The sequence below is a fragment of the Trichosurus vulpecula genome, chromosome 4 (genome assembly GCF_011100635.1).
Source record: "Trichosurus vulpecula isolate mTriVul1 chromosome 4, mTriVul1.pri, whole genome shotgun sequence".
NCBI lineage: Eukaryota > Metazoa > Chordata > Mammalia > Diprotodontia > Phalangeridae > Trichosurus > Trichosurus vulpecula.
In genome coordinates this window covers 33,933,127-33,934,977 of record NC_050576.1, presented here as the reverse complement: position 1 = coordinate 33,934,977, position 1,851 = coordinate 33,933,127, and the positions used below count along the sequence as shown (strand labels likewise).

At 68.8% G+C, this 1,851-nt stretch overlaps 1 protein-coding gene across 1 annotated transcript; it reads left to right on the top strand.

Annotated features, from left to right (window-relative positions):
- Window positions 1–454: 454 nt before the first annotated feature.
- Window positions 455–1,621, top strand: HPDL (4-hydroxyphenylpyruvate dioxygenase like). The gene has a single exon (XM_036753348.1). The coding sequence runs from the start codon at window positions 455–457 to the stop codon at window positions 1,619–1,621; it is 1,167 nt and encodes a 388-aa protein (XP_036609243.1).
- Window positions 1,622–1,851: the final 230 nt, after the last annotated feature.

The following is a 1,851-nucleotide window of genomic DNA, read 5'->3' as shown; positions in this document are numbered from 1 at the left end:
CCTCCAGTACCGACCACGTGCCGGGTGGTCCCGGACCCCCGCGCCCCCCCCCCCCCCCCCCCCCGCCCAAGCCGCAAGTGGACGGGCGCTTCCTCCTACCCCTTGGCTGGGGGAGGGGGTCTGGATGAGGCGGACCCGGGGCGTGCCTAGGGTGGGGCATGCGGGGCTTCTCCGTCCTGGTGCCCCCCGCCCCCTTCCCGCTCGTGCCACCTGCACTGCCCTCACTCCCCCTCCTCCCCGGGCAGGCCTCTGCCCGCCCCTCTCCCCACTCCTCAGGCCCCACCTCCGCTCACGAGCCGCTCTCAGCCCCCTCCCGGGGCTTCAAAGGCAGTCCGGAGGACGACCCCGGTCAGACCGAAAATCTCAGCTCCAGCATCGTGAGACCTAGAGCTGTCTGCTTGGAGCCCTTGGGAGACAGGGAGCTCACTACCCGTCGGGCCCCCGTTTTGCCGCCATGGCCACCCCCGTGGGCCGCCTCTGCCACATCTCCTTGCACGTCCCCCGCGGCCAGCCCCTGGCCGGAGACCTGGAACGTTGCTTCGGCTTCCGGCCGGTAGCAGTGCGCGAAGCCGGCGGCTGGCGCCAGCTGGCCCTGCGCAGCGGAGACGCAGTGTTCCTGGTGAACGAGCGCGCGCCGGGCTCGGCGGGCAGCCGCGAGGGGCCCCTCTACGACGTGGACCCCGCGCACGCCGTGCCCACCGCCTCCAACGTGTGCTATGAGGTGGCCGACGTGCGGGGCGCCGTCAGGGCGTTGCGGGAGCTCGGCTGCGCTGTGGCCGTGCCGCCCCAGGCCGTGGCTGATGCCCAGGGCACCGTCACCTACGCGGTGGTGCGCTCCCCAGTCGGCAACCTGAGCCACACGTTGCTGGAGCGGGGCGCTTACCAGGGGCCCTTCCTGCCGGGCTTCCAGGAGTGCGGCAGCCCCGACGGCCACGGCCAAGGCGGCTGGTTCAGCCACGTGGATCACGTAGCGCTGGCCTGCCCGCGGGGCAGCGTGGGCGCGTGGCTGCGCTGGTATCAGGAGTGCTTGGGTTTCCGACGCTTCACTCTGGGCCCGGCGGATGACCATCCTGAGCAGGGCTTGGAGATTCGGGCTGGCCGGGCCGGGGGCCTGCGGCTGGCCGCCCTCCAGGCGCCCCCAGGCAGCGCGGCCCCTATGCTGGTGCTGAGCGAATCGCTACCTGGCCTGCCGGGGGCCCAGGACCAGATAGAGCTCTTCCTGGCCCAGCATGGGGGCCCGGGCCTGCAGCACGTGGCCCTCTATACTGGGAACATCGTGGCGTCAGCCCGTCGGGTGGCTGAGGCCAGCGGCAACCTGGTGGTCCCTCCTGCCACTTACTACAAGCAAGCAGGCAAAGTGGACCAAATTTTGGCCGCGGGCCAAGAGGTGGGGAAGCTGGCGGAGCTGGGCATCCTACTGGACAGGGATGGAAGGCAAGACAAGGGTACCAATTACCTGTTGCAAGTCTTCACCAAGCCCCTCTTTTCCGAGGAGACCTTCTTCTTGGAGATGATCCAGAGGCAGGGGGCCACGGGCTTCGGCCAAGGCAACATCCAGGCCTTGTGGGAGGCCATGGAGGAGTATGTGGCCACTTTCCAGAGGGCTGGCGAGCCCCGCTGAGGAAGAGAGCCTCCCCATCCGGGCTGGACCTTGCTGCTTTGCCCTGCCTTCTGTGCCAGCCTCGGCTACATCTGAATCTTCTTTGTGCAGAAGCCTGGCCCCTTCTCTTCAGTGGTGTGGGTGTCCTTCCCTCCTCCCACCCACCCCCCATTCACCCTATCCGAGGGTGTCTTTCCAACGTGAAGCCCTCCTGGCATCCTTAGGAGTCGGGACAGAGGCCTCATCTGAAT